A 23,587-nucleotide genomic window follows, 5' to 3' on the forward strand; every position below is an offset into this window, starting at 1 on the left:
TGTGTGTGTGTGTGTGTGTGTGTGTGTGTGTGTGAAAATATATATGGCAATTAAACTACACAGAATATTCCGCGTTTCATTCTCGTGAGAATTCGTCAGGCTTATGCATAAGCCTGACGAATTTTCACGAGAATGAAACCCGGAATACTGTATGTAGTTTAATTGCCATATATATTTCCTTAACTGACTATATATATATATATATATATATATATATATATATGTATATATATATATATATTATGCATAGATCATCATATAATGATTAGATAACTTTCTGACTGACGTAAAACATTTAAAAATAAAATGTTTAATTTCAATGTTATTTCGTGTGGTTCATGGTAGCCGAATGGATATGGTCTTTGCTAACCAAGCCAGAGATGACTTGTGTTGTCGGGTTCGAATCTATCGACTGGTGTTAATCGTGACACCCTACACTGAAGATTCCTGAAAGGATGAAACACTAGGTAATAAATTATTATAGTAAATAATTTTATATATATATATATATATATATATATATATATATATATATATATATATATATATAAAAGAAATCAAAAGGATGTAGTGTTTACCTGATACATGCAATGGTAAACTTCAATCTAATATAAATACTAGTATTTATATATAGATAATTTAATCCCAAACGAATAAAAAAGATCAAGACACAATAGAGAGTACATCTTATTATAAGAGAAAGAAAATTAAAACTGTAAGTTGAAATTTACTATCAAAATTTATTGTTCGATTAATACTCCAAAGAAAACAATTTACAAAGTCCTTATTCCACAATGTTTCAAAGAATTTTATTCTTGTTATTTTTCTCATCAGAGGACAGAAAAAATCAGCAAATTATATTTGTAGCAATGTTAGAATTGCTGGTTATTGCATTAAGTGAAACCGCAATTTATTATAGTCATAAATTGCTAAGAAAAACAAGTAAAAAAATCTTGGATATGTAAAAAAAAATATAAAAACAAACTGCGCATAATATTTTAGCTTGCATGAAGATTCTCTCAACATAATCCTAAAGGCGAAAATAATTATTTAAAGAGAATGAAGTCCAAAATTAAATCCAGTATGACGTTAATAGTCATAGTCCGCTTGGAAAGTTTTCAAAGCAGCTGAAATAATGGAAATTGTTTTTTCGGACAGTGCAGTAGTCCAAGGAAAAATTGACCTTCAGTTAAGTTGGATCAAAAAATAAAAAGGAACAGAAAAACAGCATGTCATCTTCATCGCTGGCTTTATTAGAAAATGTCATTTCAGACTAATTTTTTTAAAAAATCAAGATAAGGCTAAGAAAAAAAAAAAGAGGTCAGCACGTGAAAGTTTGTATTACTCTAACCGGATATTGTTTAGACAAACCGAAACAATTCTTTCTTTTTCAATTTTTTCTTCTAATAATCCCAAGATCTATTTTCTACTAAAAACCTATAAGCGAATATTTGGATATATTTGCTGATGACACACCGCTCTATTTACATGAGTGAAAAACGAATGCACACATATCGAAGGTAATAGCAGAAAGCTTAGAAAACAATCTTCAGTCTGTAATGAAATGTGGCCATAAATAGTAATATTTACTGCTACTAAGATTAAATGTCTTTCATTTAACAATTGTACAATAAACGTTGTTAACCACCAATAGACATGACTAACACCTTACCTGAGAACTCATACCTCAAGCTCCTTGGTTTAACATTCACAAGCAACATGAATTGAAATAAATACTTTGAGGACATTGCCAAAGCTGCTGCAAAGAAGGTAGAATCCTTCTAGCGTGCTAGAAAATCACTCACACCCGATAATATCTTGTATCACTACAAAGCAAATATTTCCCCATGCATGGAGTATTGCTGTCACATATGGGTTGGTACAGCTACCATTAGCATCCCCCTCTTAGACAGTGTCCAAAAAAGAGAGTCTTCAATTTTATTGGTCCTACACTATCTACCAAACTCCAACCTCAGTGCCATCGCCAAAATGTTGAATGTCTGTTTACAGGTACCCTCTTGACGTACATATACCTGGAAAACCTATCTAGCAGCAAAATCCTGCCCCTTTACTGTAGCAGTTCTTAGATGCAGAAAAGCTCTCTCCCTGTTTCCTGCTTTTTTTACTGCAAAAGTTTAAACGTAATATGAACAGACATCTCGCTCATCTCCTTACATAGACCTTTACGTTCAAGTAATAATATACCTCGTTGGATTGAACAAGCGTTAAACAAAATTTTTATGAGAACCATCATATCAAATAACATGTCACATAAATTAGCAGAAAATACACACCATCTTCACTTCGGTTATATCAGTTCAGCCTCTGGAGATCTGCTACAAAGACCCCAAAACATTAATATGAAAAACCTCACCAAAGGATTTCACCAACGTACGTACCCATAGCCACATATCTCAAATTCTTACAAAACATATCTTATCAATTCGTATTATTTGGATTAATCGATAACTGTTCTCATCTTGAGTGTGATTTTCACAACATTTCAGTCGGTGTAACCTTCGGCCTTCTTAAGGTATATCTTCATCGAATGTTTTGTAGGACCAACTCGCCACTTTTATCCTGCCATTACTGATTAAGGACCCATCTTCTCAACAAAGCAACCACAAGTTAGTTTGATCACCTGAGTAAAAGAAAATCCCTTCAGAATTTTGTTGCTACGTGTACAGATAAAACAAAAATATAAAAGCAGGTGCATGACATAAAATAATGATATTTTATATGGACGTACGTTATCACCTTACACACCCATTTCTAAAACGAAGAGATTATCAAATCGCTAAAGATGTAATGTACAAGATTAATCGATGTTTATCTGATGTCACTGTAACCAAAAAATAAGATTTTACAATTTTTTAAATTAATTGTTCTGAAATCGAATAAGACCTCATAAACATAATACTGTCGTCATTGACTTAAAAGTGTTATTTGTTGTATTTATCAAAAGAATAATGCCATATTATAAGAATAATATATCAATTTCTTAATAAAATAATATATAATAATTATTATAATTATTTTAATTATTATGATTATTTTTGAAGTAAGAGATTATTTATTTTAAGAGATTTATAGTTAAATGGTTAGAATAAAAAAAATTAGTTTAAACGCAGAAACATTCGTTTTGTTGTTTTAAAATTTGAATTACGTTATTTTTGTCTATAAAAAGAAAAGCAAAACAGTAATAAAAAAAAAACTGTAGAATTTCCCCAGGTCCGTCTGTTATATTTTCATTTATCGACTTGTATATAATGTTTATATACCCATGTCATTGTTGTCGTCGTGAACCTAGCTTTTTGTTTGTTTGTGAATACAAGTTTATTAAAAAGAATGAGTGACAGTCAAAGAAAACATCGGAACGATGGGTCATATGTATTCATGTGAGAAAGAGAAAAACAAACAAAAGTCTTGCTTTATCTAGTTACACTGTGCACGGCTGCCCCTCCCCATTGAGTACAGCACCCTCCCCATTGAGTACAGCACCCTCCCCACTAAGTACAGCACCCTGGACATGTCTTTCTGGTATTCAAGCAGAATTGCTACTGTCGGAATTTTCCGGACAGTTTACGTAAAATGTCAAAGGTGTCGAAACACTGAGCCAATGAGATTGCAGAAAATAATTTAAGAAAACATAAGCTTGCTCTCATTGGTTTATGATAAAAAAAAACTAAATATTTATCTCGATTTGAACCAAAAATTATAAAAAAGAAGAAAAAAAATTATTAAAAAAAATTATAAAAAAAATTATAAAAAAGAAGAAAAAAAATTATAAAATAAATTATAAAAAAGAAGAAAGAAAATTATAAAAAAGAAAAAAATTATAAAAAAAGAAAAAAGAAATTATAAAAAAGAAAAAGAAATTTTATTTGTTATCAGCTGTTCGTCATTCAAAAACTAAATAAAACTTACCTTACAATGAGTGTTTTTTCTTGATTTGAATTTGAATTTTCTTACAGTTTCTTAGAAATGGTCCAATAACTAAGAATATCCTGTTGATGGAAAAGTGATGAAGATAATGGATGAGGATGACACAGGAGACATAGTTTTTTAGACTTTGCTTAGGCATTTGAATCTGTCACCCATCGTCTGTTCGTGCAAAACTGTTTGTGTATCGTCTAAATGAATCGGTCATCCATTGGATTCGAGCATTTCCACCGAGTCCAGGTGAATGGTAGCCTGTCTTAAGAGGTGGGTGCTAGCAGTGAAGTTCCACAAGGGTCAGTGCTTGGACCAATCCTTTTCCTCCTATTCATTAACTACAGATGCTATTGGTGGTAATGTGCTGCTGTTTGCTGACGATGTCCAACTGGTGGCATACGTTCAGTGTGTGTGAAAGTGATCAATTTGAGATTTCTACCTCAATGTCGGAAAATCCATTGAAGTCGCCACTTCTTTTAGTGCTTCAGAAAACTATCTGGGAGATGTTGAGGAGACCAGAGGCCTCAGGATGCTGGTTGATTCCGCCTTCAAGCCTTTGAATCACTGTATTTGGGCTGCCAACAAAGCAAGGAGTAGACTTTTTCTCATCAAGCGCTCCTTCGCCAACTTCACTTCGGAGATCTTCCTCCCTATGTATGTATCACCCGTTTGACTTGTGTTGGAGTATGACATTCAGGCATTGTCTCCATATTTGGTTCTCAACTCGGTGCAAGGTTTTCGTGGCCTTCCTTATGAGACTTATCTGCGACGACTGAACTTTTCTTGTGCCGAAGACTGAAGAGGCGACTTAATTTTGGCCTATAACCTGGCTATTATGACATCCCTCGGGATCTTCTTTTCACCCCGGCACCCAGAAGGTGGACTGAGAGGACACAATCTGAAGCTGTTTCATTGGAGATTTTGGCTAAACTGATGCAAAATCACATTTTCTATCCGCATACTGACTCCTTGGAATAGACTGGAATGATGTTTGAGGTTGTCACCGCATCAACAACGGATCAGTTCAGGACAAAGTTGGACAGGTGCTGGTCAACTGTATTTCCGACCTTCTAAATTCACAGTGCCCCTCCCTCTCTCTCTTTGTTCGCTTTTCTTTTTTTCTCTTTCTTCCCACACCCTTTTTAACGGCGATGAAACATGTAATGTTTTAACCTATGCCAAATAAATTGAATTGAGTTATTTTTTTCATACTTCAAATAATTTTTCATTGAATTATCTTCGTAATTACAGAAATCAAATAATTTTCATTGAATTATCTTCGTAATAACAGAAATAAAATAATTTTCATTGAAAAAAAATTGACCTGTGTTCGCGAAAAAAAAAAATGAAATTTTCGTTCGGCACGTTTTTCCTGCTTGAAATCTCACGAAGATCGTGTGGTTTTGTACCTTCCATTTGGGGTCACCTCTGAGCCATAAATATGTCACTCAAATTTCTTTATTACATAACAAGTAAAACATTCATGATCTAATTTTTCTATTTTCTTGTAGGAGTTTTAACATTACTTGAAGGATTTTTCTCCAAGCCTCGAAAGACAACTTACACATTTACGGTTGCTGCAATGGATATGGGATTTCCTTCACGAAAAACCAAGGCCCAAGTCATTGTAAATGCCCCACACATGGTTTATAATGACCACGCCCCTAAATTTGAAGGGCGTAACGTATTTATTCTGAAGGAAGAATTGCCCATAGGCTCCCTTGTTGGGACGCTGCAAGTCACAGATGAGGACAAAAAGAAAAACAACAGCGTCAACTTAATTATTGATCCGGCTGATGAAAAATATGGTAAGTATAGAATCATACTCCTCAGCTTCCTCATCTTTATAAAATAAAAATCATGAGTTAGCATCGTGTAGAACAACATAAGATACTACCACACCACCTGCCATTGCCCGATCATAAAATACACATGAATATTACATTTTTAATTCATACAGAAACTGAGACATATGTATGTGAGTATTATTTTTTCTAAACAGTTTCTAAAAAAAAGAAAAAACTCCAGCTGAGATCGAATCCAAAACCAAAAGAGAGTGAGTCAAGTACGATAAGCATTAGGCCAGCTTTATACGATCTTTAAAAAATGTTTTCAAACCTACTTATTCTTATCATAAGGAATCTGTCACGTGAACGATTCACACATGCGCATTTGTGAAACAGTTGACAAACAGATAAAAACCCGGTGCACTCAAATTACCAATTTTTCCATTTTGACTCCATAGCAGCCCTTTTTTTCGAATGAAAACCAACTAAAACATTTTCTACAGTCTGAATACCCTATATACCAAATTTCATGTCTGTAGATCAAAACTTCGTTGAGTATATAGGTTGAGATGTGTCCTCAGCACACATTCTCACTTTTATAGATATATAGAATAAGTTCAACAGAATGTTTTTTGCTATTTTTCATTTGTTTTCTATGAAAAAGGGTTTAATACATCAACCTTTGACAAAATATAATTTTTACATTTAAACTTTTATTGTCATACTATTTTAAATAACTCAATCGCTACATTTATTAAGCGGATATTTGGTAGACTCGGTTATTGGTCGACAGTGGAGATACTCTGCTGGTTAGTAATCGCAGAAGTTCTCTGAATTTACTTCAAGACAATTAAAACAGAAATCTATTCTATCTTTATGCATATCTGAGGATGCAATTTTAAACAAAACCCTATACCAAGATCAAATAACTTTTCTCAAATGCAATTTAACAGGAAGTCTTATGGTAGTATCATTTTTACTGTTTTATGATAATAATTTGGGGTTTGCATTCACGCTGAACATTACAAATAGCAAAGATAGTATTTATACAATATTTGATACATAACTTTTCAATTTTTTAATATATCGAAATTAAGAAATAACAATAAAAACAAAATATAATTATTAGATTTCAATATAAAAGATCGATTAGCTTTTATTTTGTTGTACTATTTAAAAAGGCTTATTCGTCTGTCAATTTTTAAAAGACGATATCTGAAGTTTCATTGGATTTATTTTATTGATAATTTAAAAATTGAAAAATTATAGAAATTAAGAAATAATAATTACAAACATTGAAACATGAATTCAGCTTTTAATGATAATTAGATTTGAATTTAAAAATTTCTATTTAAATGTTCATTTTGTTTCCACGCTTATTTTTATACTAAACAAACTTTTTTAACTAATAAAACAAACTTTTTTAACTGATAAAACAAACTTTTTTAACTGATAAAACAAACTTTTTTAACTGATAAATTGAAAAAAAAATGACTTTTGTTGATATATTCAGAATAAGAAGTTTCATCAGATGTTCCACAGGCTTGGCAGACTGAAAGTGTTCCCTTAAATAATGGTATTAAGATTAAAAGAATACATGGGTTCTGCCATTTAACCATGAATTAAGCTTTTCTATACAACTGACTTGGCAAGAGTAGGATTAAGGTGTTCCATCGAAGGGAAGAGCAGTTATAGATTCAAGTCAGTTCACAATTGTCCCTGGTGTGTAATTAATAGATCCAAGTGGTTGAAGGTGGTTGAATCGCTTTATCATCTTGCCACGGAGATTGGTGGGAATCAAAATTTGCCGAGAAAACTGACAAATTTTATTGCTGGCACTTCTATATGTTCAGGATTTATCACCAATTCTGTTATTGACATCAGCGCAAAAGTGTCGACGCAAATCGTATCTCATATTAACAGCTTGCCATTTGTGAACGAAATCACCGACAGATCGTTGGGCCAGCACCTATGTTTAGGCCAACTGATTCAAGAATTGATGGAAAGCAATCGATTCTTCAAATTTGGCAGCTTTGAAACTAAAACTAATCGCCATTATTTATCATCGCCTTCGGCCATTGTTCGCAAAATATATGTAGGAGTTAGACATGTCATAAGATGGAATACTGCTGCCATATCAGGGGAGGTACTGCTCAGAACACTATTTCTTGTCTTAACAGAAAATCGACTTTCAAATCTTGTGGAAGATGATTTCTTCTCTTCTCTACATCCCTTGTTCACAGTAGACATGTTGATAGTCTTTTCGCTCTCCATCATTATTTTCATGGAAGATGCTCGACTGAGATCCAAACTCTGGTTCTTCCTTGTAAGTCATTCACATCAGGAACTTATCTTACTACCACAACTGAAAAGAAATTCCCTTTCTTTCGCCATGTGTCTAACATCAAACGGAATTTCCATAAAAAGAGTTTCTTTCAAAGAACATCACGTGTGGACATATTGACACAGGCTTGCTTCTCTGCTGGCTACAATATAGTCTCCTCAAATTCAATGTCAACATTCACAGCTATTTAAATTGTGTTCATTCCATTCATCTTTTGTAATCCTCTCATCAAATTCTTCATCATTCAACCAACAATCGATTTATCTATTGTGGTTTAATGTTGAAAGAAGAACAAGGAGTGGAAACAGTGAAATGAAATATATATTAACAGAAAATACAGAAACGTAAATTGGTTGAGTGGAAGGACAAAGTAAGGTTATGACCCACTACCACTGAGTCTCAGCTCCAGACTACTCAAAAGCAGAAACTGGTTACCGGAAGTGACGTCAGGAATAGTCTATTGCCAGAATCTGTAGGGGTGTCACCCCAATACCACCCCCAAACATTTTCTTTGTAAAAACTGTTAATATTTCTTACGTTTAAGGTCGATTATTAGTCGATCTGTGACTTTGCTTTTCCAAACCAATCGTTGCAGTTCTGGTGTTGATTAGGTGGAGTCGAGATCGAATGTCTCGAAAATGGTACGTTGTTGTCCTTCAAAACAATCTTGCTCTTGATGTCGCAAATAAAGTCGTCCTTCAATTGCGCTGCCCCAGTAGAGTTTTCTACCTTATGACAGAAATTGTTTATAGGTTGATCCCAGAGTTTAAATTGCTCCATCTAATCTGTTCCAAAGAGGTTTTTGAATGTCTTGTGCACAAAGACTCTAACATTTTTGGTGGTACCATTCAATGTCACAGGGAACATCAGCTCTCCCTCAAATTTTATCTTATCGCCTGTCACTGCATGAGATGATTTGTTAGTTCTCCTTATGGTTGTTTTTTTTTTGTTTTTGTTTTTTTTTTACCTTTTCCGTGTTTTTATGTTGATGATTGACAGGTCTGAACCGGAATCCAACTGTAAACCTACTTCCTTGTTGAGGATGTTAACAGTTACATATTTCCGCCGGTTTTTCTCTGATTCATTGTCGGATCTTGCTTATCGGGCCCTGTTATTTCTTCTGTTCTTTCTGCAATGTGTCGATTTGTGGCTTTTCCTACAACACTCATTGTATGTTTTATTTTTTGTAAAAACAGTCTATTGACCAATGTTGTCCGCTACAAAGACTGCACGGACTGATGAGGTCAAACCTCCAAACCAAAATCACCCACAAGGGTGATTTTGGTTTGGAGGTTTGACCTCATCAGTTTGCTCTGTATTTAAGAATTCAGGTGATAAGTCATCTCCCTCTCAGTACAGACCAATAAGTCTCCTGTGTGTTATGAGTAAGTTGCTGGAATCCATATTAAATAGAGAAATAGTCAACCACCTCAGCAGAAACAACCTTCTTAGTGACACACAATATGGTTTCCGCTCTGCAAGATCTACCGCAGATGTGCTGACGGTTATATCTCACAGGATTAGTGAATCTCTTGACAAAGGCTTCCTTTCTAGGGCAATTGCTCTTGACATATCAAAAGCCTTTGACAAGGTATGACATAAGGGTCTACTTCACAAGATTTCCAGCTACGGTATAACTGGAAATGTTTTCTCAATCATTAAATCATTTCTCTCTGATAGGTTCATAAGAGTAGTGGTCGATGGACAAAAATCGGAGGCCTGCAGTATTAATGCTGGAGTCCCTCAGGGGTCAATCCTGGGCCCAACTCTCTTCCTGCTCTACATCAATGACCTCCCTAAATACATACTTAAATCATTCATTGACATCTATGCTGATGACACGACCATCTACGGCAACACATCAAAGGCTGTAAATGACAAAGTTCTCTCTGATTCCCTCTCCTCTGATCTCGAGCGCGTGGTTCAGTGGGGGAAGACGTGGCTGGTTACCTTTAATGCATCTAAAACCAAACTCCTATCCTTACATCATCAACGCTCTGATCCCCATCTGCCATCAATTGGGATGGATGGCTCTCGTCTGGGAGAGGCCCCGTGTTTTGACAAGCTTCTGGGTTTGACCTTTACTCCTGATCTGAAATGGATCACGTACATCAAGTCTGTTGCCAAGGTCGCTGGAAAGATGGTGGGATCCTTCTACTGCTCCAGAAGATATCTCACTACTGATGCAATTCTCTATCTATATAAAAGCCAAGTACGTCCAAGGATGGAGTACTGCTGCCATATCTGGGCAGGAGCTGCTAAAAACAGCCTATCCTGCCTTGACAGAGTACAAAATAGACTTTGTGGCTTGGTGGGGGATTCCCTTTTCTCTACCCTGCAACCTCTCTCCCACAGAAGAGACGTTGCGAGCCTATCCTTGTTTTATCGTTATTTCCATGGCAAGTGCTCGTCTGAACTCCAATCTCTGATCCCCCCTCGCCAATCTTTCACGAAAAACACCCATCTAGCTGAATCCACTGTGAAAAATTTCCCCCACTCTTTATCTGTGCCTAAATCAAAACGTGGATTCCATGAACAAAGCTTCTTTCTTAGAACTGCACGCCTGTGGAACTCTGTTCCGTCTGCCTGCTTCCCACCTGACTACAACTTGGATGTCTTCAAGTCCAACGTTAACAAATTCTTAATGGACCGCCCCCTTAAGTAAACACTTCATCAAATCTCAACACTAACGTAATGTACTTGCAATAACCCTGATCCCTAAGTGGCTTCCGGGCCTTGATAAGTGGTGACCACTGTGTAAAAAAAAAAAAAGATTGGATAACTACTCTTTTATTGTGCCTGGGTTGTCTTCTTGTTTCCTAGTTTTTTCCGAGGAAGTACTCCTTTGGTCTGTAAGTAGTCCTTTGTAGATATGACATGCCTGACTCCTCGATGTTTCTTGATTCGTTCTTTACGCTGACTACGCATTAGCAGTCTTCCACTAGCTTTTGGAGTGTGAGTTTTTGTTGGCTTTACAGTCTTGAGAGAACTTGTCGTCTTATGTCTGCGTTTTTCATCTGTGCAAAAATTAAACCCCTGTTAACAATGGATGCAAAGATGAGATAATCTTTGTTGTCGCATTTCGTTAGGTTGAAACACTTCCATCTCTTGTTAAAATAAATTGTATTCAGGCCGAAAAGTTTCGATAAATGTTTGACCGCCTCTGAGAATTCTAGTTCACTCGTCTTTCTGGATAGTAAAAAGTCAACGAACTTACTGTGTTCTGTGGTTCCTAATTTCCTTAAAAGTAAGCGGACCGTTTTGGCATTGCTCCTCTCTTGGCAATCAACAGTGTATCAACCATATCGCCCATAAAAAGCGTCAAACGTTTTATCCTGCTCTTTTTTGTTTTATTTTACTTCAGTCGAAGTTCTCAGAAATCAAGGATCCCACAACCTGGGGCTAACACGTAAAGTCTATATGAGATACATAGATATTCGAATGTTCCATTTAAATTCTTTGTTTCTAAAACACTGAGTTAGAAAAGAAGATTAGAACATAATTTTCCTCTCCCCAATTAACCATTTTTATACGTTGTAGTATATCTTTCATTTTAGTCTCTTGGTCTTACTGGATTCCAGGACAAGAATTTATCTAGTCTGGTGGAGTATCCAGCTTCGTGCTATTACTTGAGGTAACATTACTGGGAGAAGGTGCACTATTCCTCGTAAAAGCTAATGTGGGTTAGCCATAGTGAAGAGATCTTATTTATGCAGCGAATACAAAATGTGATTTTGAATATTTGGTCAGGGTTTACTTCTATGGAAAAAGTAACCTCATGCCCGGTTGTTCTGACAAACCCCTGTACAGAGAGACCTTAGACACTCGAGGACAGTGTCTAGTAGGCATTCAAGTTCTCTTTTTTTTTTATTTATTTTACTTCAGTAAGTATTAAGAGATTAAGGGGCTCCCTCCTGGAGCTAACACTTGATTCTGTTATGATTTAAATTTATATTCGAGGGTTCTCCAGTATGGAGGTGACCGTTTCAATCGAATTCCATATCGTGTTTTCAAGAAAAGTTACTCCTGTCTCTTCTGTTGAATTCAACACTTGCTGCTTCTGTTGCTGTTTAGCTTCTTGTTCCTTGGAGAACTGCATGAAAAGTTGTTGTTGCTGAAACTGCTGTTGAAATTGCAACTGGAAATTTGTTCTTTTAAATTTTCCTCTGTTTTTGGTGCACCTTCAGCAACTTTGTGATAATGGCCTTCCAATCCTCCATCTTGGATATCTACTCCATGCAAATGACAGAAAAGTTTTTGTTTTTTGAACATTGAAAAAAAATCTCAGAGGGAACAAAAAATATGTCCTATCTTTTTGCGTGTATGAGTAAATGCTGTAAACATTTTATATATAAAAATGGCGGTGAAGTTTTTTTCTAAATATTTAACAGTAACAAAAATGGCGTCTTTGCCTTCTAGCCCCGAAAAAATATCCTATTTTTCTTGTCTCATAAAATAAAATGTTCACTTCCAACGACATTCAGGAAAAGAAAAAATATTCAAAACTCAAGGAGAAAAAAATCTTGAACAAATTAAAAATGATATATTTCAGTTTTGTAGTTTGCAATGAATTAATCAATGAACGAGTCAATGCAGCACACACGTGTGCGAAATTGGGTCAGCCTTTAAAAATAAAAGGTAATAGTTGTGTTATTTTCTTACTTTTTTTTGCAACAAGAAAAAAAGTTCAACTACAAAACGTTTTGTAATAGAAGCCGGGGTTTTTTAGGGGTTTTTTTTTTCGCTTTTTTTCTCAAGAAAAGACAAAAAATTTTAATTTACGGTTTGAGTTTTCATTCTACCTTCTGTTTGTGTGTGTTTGTGTGTGTGTGTGTGTGTGTGTGTGTGTGTGTGTAAGAGAGAGAGAGAGGTAGTAGTAATGAGTCAACTATGACTTTACTTGTGGGACTTTCGAGAAAATGTCTTTTTTGCTCTTTTTTTCAAATTGCTTGTGAATCTCTGCGCGTAAATTCTTTTTGGATTTCTGTCAATTGTTGTTTCGAATTTGAATTCTTTCATCGCAGTTTATTGTGGATTATTTTAAAATTCGGTTTTTCCTCATGAGTTTTCAAAACCTTGCCGCCAGTTCGTTGTGGTTTAATGTTGAAGAAGAACAAGAAGGCTTGGAAACAGTGAAATAAATATATATTAATAGTAAATACAGAAACGTATACTGATTGAGTGGGGGGACTCCGTCCAACGGAAAGGACAAAGTAAGGTTACAACCCACTTCCACTGACACTCAGATCCAGACTACTCGATAACTACTTCGAGATGTGTTTAGCCGTGATAAGTAATGACCAGGGCAAGGACAACAGCATATTCTTGTCATTGTTTTGACTCTCGAGTGTGTATCCGTTGATATCTTTCATGCTCTTATATAGAGTGGTGTGGTTCTCTGTTGATTAACTGTGTCGGATATATACTTGAGAGTCAAAGCAATGGTAAGAATATCTCTTGCCATAGCCTTAGTAATGACTCCATACAAGTTCATTTTCACAACATGAGCATGGACAATCAAAATTCTGATGTTGAACTTAATACAGCTGCTGACAGTTTCTTCTATTTATGTCACAATGTGCGTTGTTCAGACTATTCTCACTTGCGCAAAAACTAAAAGGTTCAATTTCAAAAAGTATTTGCACAAATACTCACAAACAGCTGTAATTTAAACCTGCTCGACATGCATTCCTCTCCCCCACAAGTTCACGAGGAATTTCGGGTGAGTGACGTGAAAAAGAATGCTGTTCACTCTACACTCTGAAACAATAGAGGAGAGGGTTGGTTAGCTTATGTCCTAGGTGATGAGAGGAGACATTTACATTAACTATCTCCCCCACCCACGGCAAGTTTTTTGCGGGCACGGCAAAAAAATTCTGTACAAAAGTCCTCTGAAGCTATATACACTGTACAATGTTGACTAGTGATGAAATCACTAGTCTTGGTTTCGCCGGGGCCACAACCTACTCGCTGGTGCAGTTTCTGAAGCACCAGGAACGTTGTGTGGCATCAGTCGGCTCAAGGCCCTGGGGGCCTTCTTGGCAATTGTATGCATGTTCTTGGGGGGGGGGTGTCGTTTTCATCTCCTTCAACCCCTAGATCCTCCTCGATAGCTCTCGCTTGCATGGACAATTTGACGGGGAATATGTCAGTCTTGGCGATGCCCATTGCAAGTGCTGATCTGATGGGCATGATGGAACTCTGACAACCATAGGTATTTCGATTGATGTGGGGTTGGAGGATTGGAGTGGGCGGCCAAGCTTCATGTGGTCATCTGGTAATCGGGTGGAGCTTGGAAGGTCTAGCGACCCATTTGCCTTCATAAACATGATGTTCGATTGGCTTGCAGCTGCTAGTTAAGGGTTGATGAGTCTGGACGGTACAAAGTTGGTCAAATAGTGTGCCAGCTTCGTCATTCCTCATGTTCAAGGCGTTATTACTGTACTTGGGCTTAATCTTACTGTGGGGGTTCTGAGAGCACCACCTGGAAGATCTGTCTCGGTGGCCCCATAACCCGCAGTTCAAGCACTTACTGCAGTTGGTCACAAAATGGCCTTTTACAAAGCACTTGCTGCATGTTATAGACCAAGCACTGCAGGACTTGGCTCTGGAATTCCGGTTGTTTGAGTTACCATGCTGTAGTTCTCTGCAGGCCCAGCACTTGCTCTGCTTGTTGCTGTTGAGACGGTTGTGACTGGTGAGGTTTGTCGTTGCCATGGCTCATGGCGGCAGTAGTTTCCCCAACGGCTTCCCTGGTGGATTTACCCTGTTCCTTCTGGGCTATATAGGCAACAGTTTCCTCCAGTGTTCGGTATGTTTTGGGATCACCCAACAGATCAGAAAGAATCTCTGGATCAGTAATACCACGAATGAGATTATCCCTAATAATCTCACTGCTGTAATCATAAGTGTGGCCATAAGTGTGGACACTTTGCTGTATACTGGCATAAGGCAGACTGACTCCTGAGAGCAGCAAGGAAGGTCCTGATAGGGGTACCAGGGGCCTGTGTCATCCTACTAAGTTTGATGCGGTGGACCAGAGTGCTCTCTTCCCTGACTGCCAGGCGCCTTATAGCAGCAAGGAGGTCTGCCTCGGTCATTGATGACACATCTTCCTGCAAGTCTCTCAAGAGGTCATTCATGAGGTCCTCATCACAGCAGTGGAAGAGGGCAGCGGTACACATAGCATCAGTGATAGCCATGCCAGTCTTATACATAGACCATCGTCACTTGGCGGACGACCATTGATCGGGAGTGCTCCCGGCACCAATAGATGGGGACTTAAGCATAAGCCTGGGAGCTGCTGGTTGTTGGAGGTTGGCTATTGGGGCTGGATGGGCAGTTTGGGTATGAAGATTCATGGAGGTAATGAGCACGTTACTGAGTGATTCAGGGAGTTTCTGGGATTTCCAGCCACATCCAGTAACTGGACAGGTGACTTCAATTTTATATTTTTCATATATTTTTCATATATTTTTCATATATTTTTCATATATTTTACACATATTCTTCTCATATATTTTTCATATATTTTTCATATATTTTTCATATATTTTTTATATATTTTACATATATTTTTCATATATTTTTCATATATTTTTTATATATTTTTTATATATTCTTCTCATATATTTTACATATATTTTTCATATATTTTTCATATATTTTTTATATATTTTTCATATATTTTTTATATATTTTTTATATATTCTTCTCATATATTTTACATATATTTTTCATATATTTTTCTCATATATTTTACATATATTTTACATATATTTTTCATATATTTTTCATATATTTTTTATATATTTTTATATATTTTTCATATATTTTACATATGTTTTACATATATTTTTCACATATTCTTCTCATATATTTTACATATATTTTTCATATATTTTTCATATATTTTACATATATTTTTCATATATTTTTCATATATTTTTCATATATTTTACATATAGTTTTTATATATTTTTCATATATGTTTCATTTATTTTTCATATATTTTTCATATATTTTACATATATTCTTCTCATATATTGATAATTATGCTTTTATCTTAGTCATTTTTCACAAATTTTTAAATAAATATCAAATTAAATTTTATTAATATTTCAACGAAAATAAGCAAACGTTTGGTTGGCAACAATCTATGACAGTTGTTCCCAAACTTGTTTTTATCACTTATTTTTAATGCTGTCCTCCCTCTATTTGTTTTGTGATGGTAAGTTTGTGACTAAAATATAAAATAAGACGAGAAAAAATATTATACTTTGATCCCTGAATGTCATGCATTATTTCAAATCACAGGGTGGGTCCGGTGGTAGTTTGATTGCATTCGTTATTTTCTTCTATATAATAAAAGAGTTGATGTGTGCGTGTATGTTTGTGTATAAATATTTAACTGGTAAAACTTTTGAACTACTAGTCACATGACACTGAAATTAACAGGAAATAGTAGCCATACACCAAGGATGGTTTATAATGAATAAAATCTTTGTTTGGATGAATGAATAGCGCATACAAAAATATGTCAGCAAGTTGGAAGTCAAAATGTTCATTTGAACTTGATGACATATTTGTATGCGTTTTTTGCTCAAATTCAATTAATTTCTTCAAGTCATTTAATATTAAATCTTTCTTACCTATCTCTTGAAAGCTGCATCAGTAGGGAGATAAATAGCGTTTCTCACGATCCTGACTGTAGTGCTAATTATAGTATTTGAGAAGAACCCGAGGGTTTGAAATTTCCTCTGATCGGGATCTGATTGCATCCTTTAAGCATCAGCTAAAGGTCAAAATCAGATGTGATAGAGATTATATTTCCTGAAATCCAAAAAAGGTGGACAAAAGTAGCAAATTTGCATAGATGAAAGAGACTCAAATATGAGAATGTGTTCCCTGGCTAAGCATGGCACACACGGTTCCTGGTCTTGTCAGGTTCCGGCCCTTTGGATAAATTAGCCTCTTCACTAGTGGAGTGAATAAGTTTCCTCCCTATCTTTATTTTTTATTTTTTGCCCTCGGTTTCTCTCTAATTGTATTCATCATGTAAGGAATCAGCGTCCTTCTTTTCTTTTTTTTTCTCCCACTTAGATCTGACTATCATTTAGAGTCTAACCTGCTTGTTTTCGGTTTTAAACGAACCAGAAAACAGTAACCGGTCGGCCTCATTTAGAAAGGGTTGGAAGAGTCTTACTAACAAGATTTTTTTGTTGTTTTCCCCTTCCCTACGGACAATGAATTTGTATATAAATATATTTACGAAAACTTAATATATTTTTATTTCACGTAAATTTGAGGATATGTTAAGTTGGCTGTTCCCTAGAGTAAATGTGGTATTGTGGTGACTGAAATGATTGCAGCAAAGAATCAGTTTTATCAGTTTCATAACTTTGAGCAACAATTCACATTCCTCCCTCCCACATCATTTTTTTTTTAATGTAAAATTTTATCTTCATTGCAAATAAACAATTCAAAGTGTAGAATCTGTTTTGATATTAGACTCTATCCATTGTGTTCTCGGTCAGTGAAAGATGAATCAATCCTTCTAGACTGAGACAATTTGGGTTTTAATCTTTAATAGATTGTCGCTTTTTAAGGAGATGGATTTTCTCCCACATTAAAAACCGACCTTATGTTTATGTCCTCATAGGAAAGCAATTAAATAGGGACACAATTAAAGTTTAAAATAAAAAAATAAACATTTTTTTACTTTATTTTCTCCTCGAATTAACACCAGGAATCTTTCAAAATACTCTAACATAGCTACACAATTCTCAAAGCTGTGATAGAATGTAGTATTAGGTTGATGCAAAAATAATGTAGTATTTGTACGTTCAACTTCGAAAGATCATAACTCCTTTCATAATAAACTTTATTAATCGAAATAAGAACCATTAGAATCGACACATGTTTGCCAACAAGAAACAAGTTTATTTATCCCATTAGCATAAAAATTCAGAGTTCTGGAAGCGATGAAGTCTTGAAGGCCTATTTGGCATCATCTCGGCTTTTGGAGCATTTTTGCACAGGAAGTTGTCGAGACGCTAGAAAAAGTGATAATCAGTGGATGAGAAGTCCGGTGAATATGGTGGATGAGGCAAAGTCTTGTAGCCCAATTCGTTCAGCTTTTGCAGGGTCAATTGAGCAACATGCGAGCAAGAATTGTCATCGAGGAGAATTGGTCCCTTCATATTGACCAATCTCGGGCACATGCATTGGAGCATTTCATCAATTTGCTGGTAGTACTTCTCTGCCGTAATCGTTTCGCCCGGATTCAAGAAGTTGTGATGGATGAGACCAGCCGCAGACCACCAAACAGTCACCATAAACTTTTTGGGGTGCAATTTCGGCTTCAGGAAGTGTTGTGGAGCTTTTCCAGCATCCAGCAACTGTGCCGAACATCGCTGGTTGTTGTAGAGGATCCACTTCTCATCACGCATCACAATCCGCTTGAGAAATGCGTTGTTTTTGTTGTGCAGGAGTGTAGAAGTTACCTCAAAACGACAATTTCTTGAATTATCATGCAGCACCCATTTATCCAATTTTTTGGACTTCCCTATACTTTAAATGGCAAATGACTTTGAGTGGTTGACCTCGAGTTCAACAGCAAACTCTTATGTGGTTTTGCAAGGATCGGCTTCAATTAAAGCTTTCAAATGTTTGTTATCAACCGCAGTCGACTGGCCACGATCGTCTTCATCTTCGAGGTTCTCATCACCATTGCGAAATTTCTTGAACCATCGTTGTACCATGCGTTTGTTAGTGGTTCCTGGGCCAAATGCATCATTGATATCACGAGCTGTCTCGGCAGCTTTTCAGCCTAGTTTGAACTGGAACAAGAAAATCGTGCAGATTTAAATTTTGTGCAAAAAAATGAATGAAGAGATTATTGAGAATGGTAATGAATAACACGATTTGATGAAGCGAAAACCGTGCTTCGAAATATGGTTATATAATATGGTTATATAATATGGTTATATAATATGGTTATATAATAGGGTTATATAATATGGTTATATAATATGGTTATATATATATCAATGAATTATTAATAAATTATATATAAAAGTAACATGTGTGAGAAAACGATATTGTTTTTGCACCTAATAACAAGCTTAAACAATCTATAAACAGGCATAAATGAGGGACATAATTAATTGGGCATCTGCTCTCTTTTGCCTGATAAAAAAGACAGGTCGAGGGCTTTGCCTCTATGTATTTTTCTTGCTGCTCCTTTCTAGAGCTGCTGCTGATGATGATGATGATGATGATGATGATGATGATGTTGATGACAATGTTTTTTATGGAAATCGTTTGAGACAAGGTATGAAGCTATGTAAGGAGCTAACAAGAACGAAAGATTATTATCGCAAAAACAGAAGGAGATGCCTATTAACCTTAGTCTTGAAAAAAAAACAAAGCTGTAGGTAAAAGTGAATAGGAAGTTCCATAATCTTGCAATCCCTGGCAAGAAGCTACTGGAATAGAAGACTGGAGTATCAAAACAGGAAATTGATGGGACCTCTAGATAAATACGTCAGACGAGCTGGAACAAAGAAAGCAGAGAATAGATCAGACAATTCTGAGGAACACATGCCACAATAGTATTTGTAGAAAAGACTGAGACTAGCAACATCACGTCTGTGAGAGAGAGGTTCGAATGAAAAAGAAAGTGTGGGCCAATCAAATTGCAGATACGTTTCTGCACTTCATCAAATATGACAACATAATAGTCCATACATGAGTGCTTTTGAAGGTCATGCTTAACATCACACAGAAACAATAAAAACATGTTATCTACCTTTCACAGTGGAAAGATATGACATGGAATTTGATAAACCAGCGCCTGAGAGGGAGAATACTATGGCCTATAAAAATGCCTGGCAGCTCATCGGCATTCCTCACTAGGGGCACCTTAGGCGATCAGCAATAAACTAACCCTTGTTAAGGAGTGAGAAGGCAACACCTGAGAGGATGGACGTCATAGAACTGCATAGAGCTGCATACACCTTAGCCAACAGCGAACAAACCACCTTAACAATGACCTGGTAACTCTGGTGGCTTTATGATCGAGGGAAAATCCTGGCTGAAACAAAAGCAACCATGGCGTCTCTCTCAAGTTTAGGTCAAGGCTACGAGCCAATAACAATCTACTTCACTTATTTACATATTTGCAGCCACGTTAATCCGTTATAACACTGTAGATGTTCTGATTTTGTGTCATATTTCCACAGGGCAACGCCGGTACGTGTGTTCTGCTAGTTCAGTATACTTTCTTTAATTTTTATGTACATATATTTTTATTATATTTTTACTTAAATATACTTAAATTTTATTTTTATTTAAATATATTTAAATTTTATCTTAATTTATAAATATATTATTTTAATATGTTTTAATTTTATTTAAATATGTTTTTTATCAGATTTTTTTATTTAACTTTTAATTGTTTTAATTCCATGTTTTATTTAAATATGTTTTTTATCAGATTTTTTTTATTTAACTTTTAATTGTTTTAATTCCATGTTTTATTTAAATATGTTTTTTATCAGATTTTTTTATTTAACTTTTAATTGTTTTAATTCCATGTTTTATTTAAATATGCTTTATTTGGATTTTTATTTATCCATGTTTTTATTGTATTTTTATTTAAATACATATTTATTTTAATTTATTTTATTTTTATTGAAATATATTTTCATGTTATTTTTTATTTAAATATGTTTTTTATTTCATTTTTATTTAATATTTTATTTAAATGCTTTTTTATTTTTTTATGATATGTTTTATTTTATTTTTTTTATTGAAATATACTTTTGTTTCATCTTTATTGCAATATATTTTTCTTTTATTATAATCTATTTTCATGTAATGTTTTTTTTTTAATCTTATATTCAGTTCCTTTTGCAATCAAAAATGACGGTTCTATCATTACAACAAAACGAATCGACAGAGATGCCGGTTATGAATATTTCCGATTCACCGTTCACGCAACAGACTCTGGTGCCCCACCCCACAACACTAGCCAGGAAGTTGGCATTATCGTGGACGACATCAACGACAACCCCCCTCACTTTACGATGGACACTTACCAACACATGATATCGAGCAGTTTTCCTGCTTCCACCATCATAGCAACTCCTTTTGCATTCGATGATGTAGATAAGACGGACTCAGTTTATCAATACCGTCTTGTGGGAGGAACTCCCGGCTATTTTATCATCGATCAACAAACTGGGGTCATACGAACAACAGATCGCGCTCGTTCACTGAAACCTGGAAAGATGGAGTTCAAAGTTGTGGCCAACGATTTCTACAGCAAAACTCTTAAAGCGGAGGCCAAGCTAAATATTCAAGTCATACAATCCAAGCAAGGACGAAAAGTAGGATGTTGCCGTGTGCCTTGCTGATAAGCAGCTGTCGCAGGACATCGGGTACAAATCCCAAAACTATTGACATTTCTTGAAAGCCAATACATTATAGTCTTCATATATCAATTACAAGATATCCTATAATGAAAATCTAAAAGAGTTTTATGTGCTTGTTTACATTGGTCATCTTTTAAACCAACCCATTTCAGGTGAAAACATTATTACGTACTTACTTGTTATGCAGAAAATTAGTATGGATTCCAAAAATTGAAAAAAAAAATGAATCTGTAGATTAAAACATACGATAAAACTCGATAATACGATAAATTCTGTTTTTACTTACAATCATTTTTTATATATATTTTTAAATTATACTAATTTTACTATGACACGTAAGTACGTAATAATATTTTCACCTGAAATGCGTTGGTTTGAAAGATAACCAATGTAAACAAGCAACTAGTTTTATGACATTTATTTAAAAAATAAATTCCCTCACAAAAACTAATGATAAAATCAATGACTGCTACATGAAATATCTCCTCTTTACTCCTTCCGCCTTTTTAATAAACTTCCGGTTTATTCTTCCAGAAAAGTTAAATTCTTTTTTCTTTGTATTTTTTTACTGTAAATATTTTTAAATTTATGATTAACATTAAAGGGTTTGTTTGTCTTGAGTTATATTTTTTTTTTTATCAATTTATGGTTTGAAGGAAAAGACAATATAATCTTGATATGTATTTTATTTTTCTTATCTTTTCAATTGAAATCAATATTAATGTCTCCTTACCACCACCACCACCACCAAGTCTGGCAAAGGGTTAGTAGCCCGGAACAATCTTCTTTGTTTATTCAATATTCACACTTTGCAAGATTTTCTTTATTTAAATAATTAACATGTCAGATGATGAAAACTCTTGCCGTGAATAAATCTTTTTTTTTTACTAAAGGGAAGCAACTCATAGCAACTCCCTTTGCATTCGATGATGTAGATAAGACGGACTCAGTTTACCAGTACCGTCTTGTGGGAGGAACTCTCAGCTATTTTCTCATCGATCAACAAACTGGGGTCATACGGACAACAGATCACGCTCGTTTACTGAAACCTGGGAAGATGGAGTTCAAAGTTGTGGCCAACGATTTCTACAGCAAAACTCTTAAAGCGGAGGCCAAGCTAAATCACTTATCAAGATTCAAAGGCCATTCGAGGTTAAGGGTTAATGAGTTTCAGTTGGGCGTTAAGACAGTACCGTGGTGATAGATAATGGTGAAGATTGGACAGAATTTGATTATTTAAGTGGAAAGCTCAACAAAAACTTGTTTATATTATGCTTCAACACAACCATGTTATATTCAGCTAGGAAGTAACTCCACAGTATTGTGTACCACGGAGGAACGAAAGTATGCTCATTTTTAGTTTTAGGCACAAAGAGTAAAGAGCAAAGGTTGTAACTAGATTAGTTTTAATATTGCATCGGTGACAGAAGACGCCGGAAAATATCAGATGTAATTCACACACGCAAATTAAGGATCTGGACAAAACCAGATGTTAAATCTGATTGCTGAGCGATGACATCCACCTTAAACTCTGATCGAAGATCTGAGGTCATGGAAAATGACCTAAAAACAGAAAGAATAGGACGACATATATTTTAACCTGAAATGAAAGTATTAGTTGAGCGAAATACACATATAAATAGGGACCACTTGTGAATTTAAAGTTCCTAGAAACTCCTTCCTATGGAGGAAGCTGGCTGAACTTGATCATGGTGCATGGCACAGTAGGACACCAGATGGGAGGGGAGATAGGCAAGAAATCATAAGTCTGGAGTGAAAATATTATTATTAGATTTAATATCAACAAAAATATGATTGTTGTACAAATATATAATAATAATACATATAATTATAATATATATAATAATAATATATATAATTATAATATATATAATTATAATATATATAATTAGATTTTATGATTGTTGTACAAATTAAAAGTAATTTAGTGTTAAAGAAAAACAAATAAAAACAATCCATGAAAAATCATAAAAATTATTCAATCATGATGAAATTTTAAGGATTTATCAAATAACAGTTGTAGACACTCGGTCAAAAGTGACGAAGAAATTATGATCCAC

The 23,587-nt window shown here is 35.0% G+C and overlaps 1 protein-coding gene across 1 annotated transcript in view; it reads left to right on the forward strand.

Annotated features, from left to right (window-relative positions):
- LOC145277040 (protocadherin Fat 4-like) overlaps positions 1-22,126 on the forward strand; it is a 1,076,063-nt gene extending 1,053,937 nt beyond the window's left edge. The window contains exons 35-36 of the mRNA XM_080128674.1: positions 5,448-5,744; positions 20,977-22,126. Coding sequence (XP_079984800.1) covers positions 5,448-5,744; positions 20,977-21,488 — 809 coding nt within the window. The 3' untranslated portion in view covers positions 21,489-22,126. The remainder of the gene's footprint in view (positions 1-5,447; positions 5,745-20,976) is intronic.
- Positions 22,127-23,587: the final 1,461 nt, after the last annotated feature.

Source organism: Euprymna scolopes, chromosome 5, assembly GCF_053919585.1.
Source record: "Euprymna scolopes isolate OS-2025 chromosome 5, ASM5391958v1, whole genome shotgun sequence".
NCBI classification, from domain to species: Eukaryota; Metazoa; Mollusca; class Cephalopoda; order Sepiida; family Sepiolidae; genus Euprymna; species Euprymna scolopes.